The sequence below is a fragment of the Mandrillus leucophaeus genome, unplaced genomic scaffold (assembly GCF_000951045.1).
Source record: "Mandrillus leucophaeus isolate KB7577 unplaced genomic scaffold, Mleu.le_1.0 Scaffold1094, whole genome shotgun sequence".
NCBI classification, from domain to species: domain Eukaryota; kingdom Metazoa; phylum Chordata; class Mammalia; order Primates; family Cercopithecidae; genus Mandrillus; species Mandrillus leucophaeus.
The window spans coordinates 504,031-505,000 of NW_012099143.1; the positions used below are offsets into that span (position 1 = coordinate 504,031).

The 970-nt window shown below is 54.7% G+C and overlaps 1 protein-coding gene across 1 annotated transcript in view; it reads right to left on the reverse strand.

The window, feature by feature from the left end:
* LOC105546210 overlaps positions 1-152 on the reverse strand; it is a 5,845-nt gene extending 5,693 nt beyond the window's left edge. The window contains exon 1 of the mRNA XM_011989338.1: positions 26-152. Coding sequence (XP_011844728.1) covers positions 26-152 — 127 coding nt within the window. The remainder of the gene's footprint in view (positions 1-25) is intronic.
* Between the last annotated feature and the right edge of the window lie 818 nt (positions 153-970).

Here is a 970-nt window from a genome sequence, read left to right on the forward strand (position 1 = left end):
CTAGGCTGCGGGAGGCGGCTGCTACTCGCGGCCCAAGCAGCTGCCCGAGCTTCTGATCTTAACCTCGCGCGCCCAACCGCCCGAGCCGGGTGCAAGGGGTCCGGAGCCTCCCTAAATGGCAGAGGCAGCCCGCGCGGGGCTGCCGTGGGCATCTTGGCCCCGGCCGTCCGCGTTTTTCCTCCCCCGCCTTGTCGCTCTCTGGGACTAGAAGGGTTAACGCTCTGCTCTCAGCCCGGGAGCCCCTTGATCTTGATTAATTCAGCCTTCGCGCTTAGGCCCGCCAGACGGGCGGGGGCTCTCGCTCGCGTAGGTGTCTCCGTTTTAAGTGATTGGATTTCCCCAGGAATGTTATTTAAATTGACTTGCGACTGGGATTCGCTTACCATCTTTCTTGTGATCTTCCAATTAAAAATAGATGATGACCATTAATGGCCAGTCAGTCCCCTCTGCTGTCCCAGAGTTTGGGGATGGGGGGCGGGGACCGGCGGATAATTCTGCTTGCAGGCAGGTCCAGGGAACTGAGAACTCGCGATTCCCAGGAAACCTCCAGAACAGGTAGAGAATTTCTCATAGAGGGGCAGATCAAGGCACCACAGAGGTAGCCCCAGAGGGACAGGGAAGCACTCTGTCAAGGTGACCTTAGTTAATCAAGGAGAAATGAGGGAAGCGTATTTTCCCAGTGGCTCATCCGACAAGCCCCACTGGGTCCGAAGCACAGAGCAAAGATTTGGGTTGCGGGGGGTGAAAGGAAGCCCCGCCTTGAGCATAAATAACATATCCGTGAAAAGTCTAAGGAGGTTGCAAGTGATTGGCAACGTTCTTGAGCATTGATTTGCGCCCAAAGGGTCTTTTTCAAGATTATTATTGTTCGCAAAGTTTGACTTTAAAGGAAGTTTGTGCTCCCACTTAACATGGAACAGCGTTTACCTTGCCTTGGTGTCACCATTCTCTGGGGAAGCCCGTTAGCGCA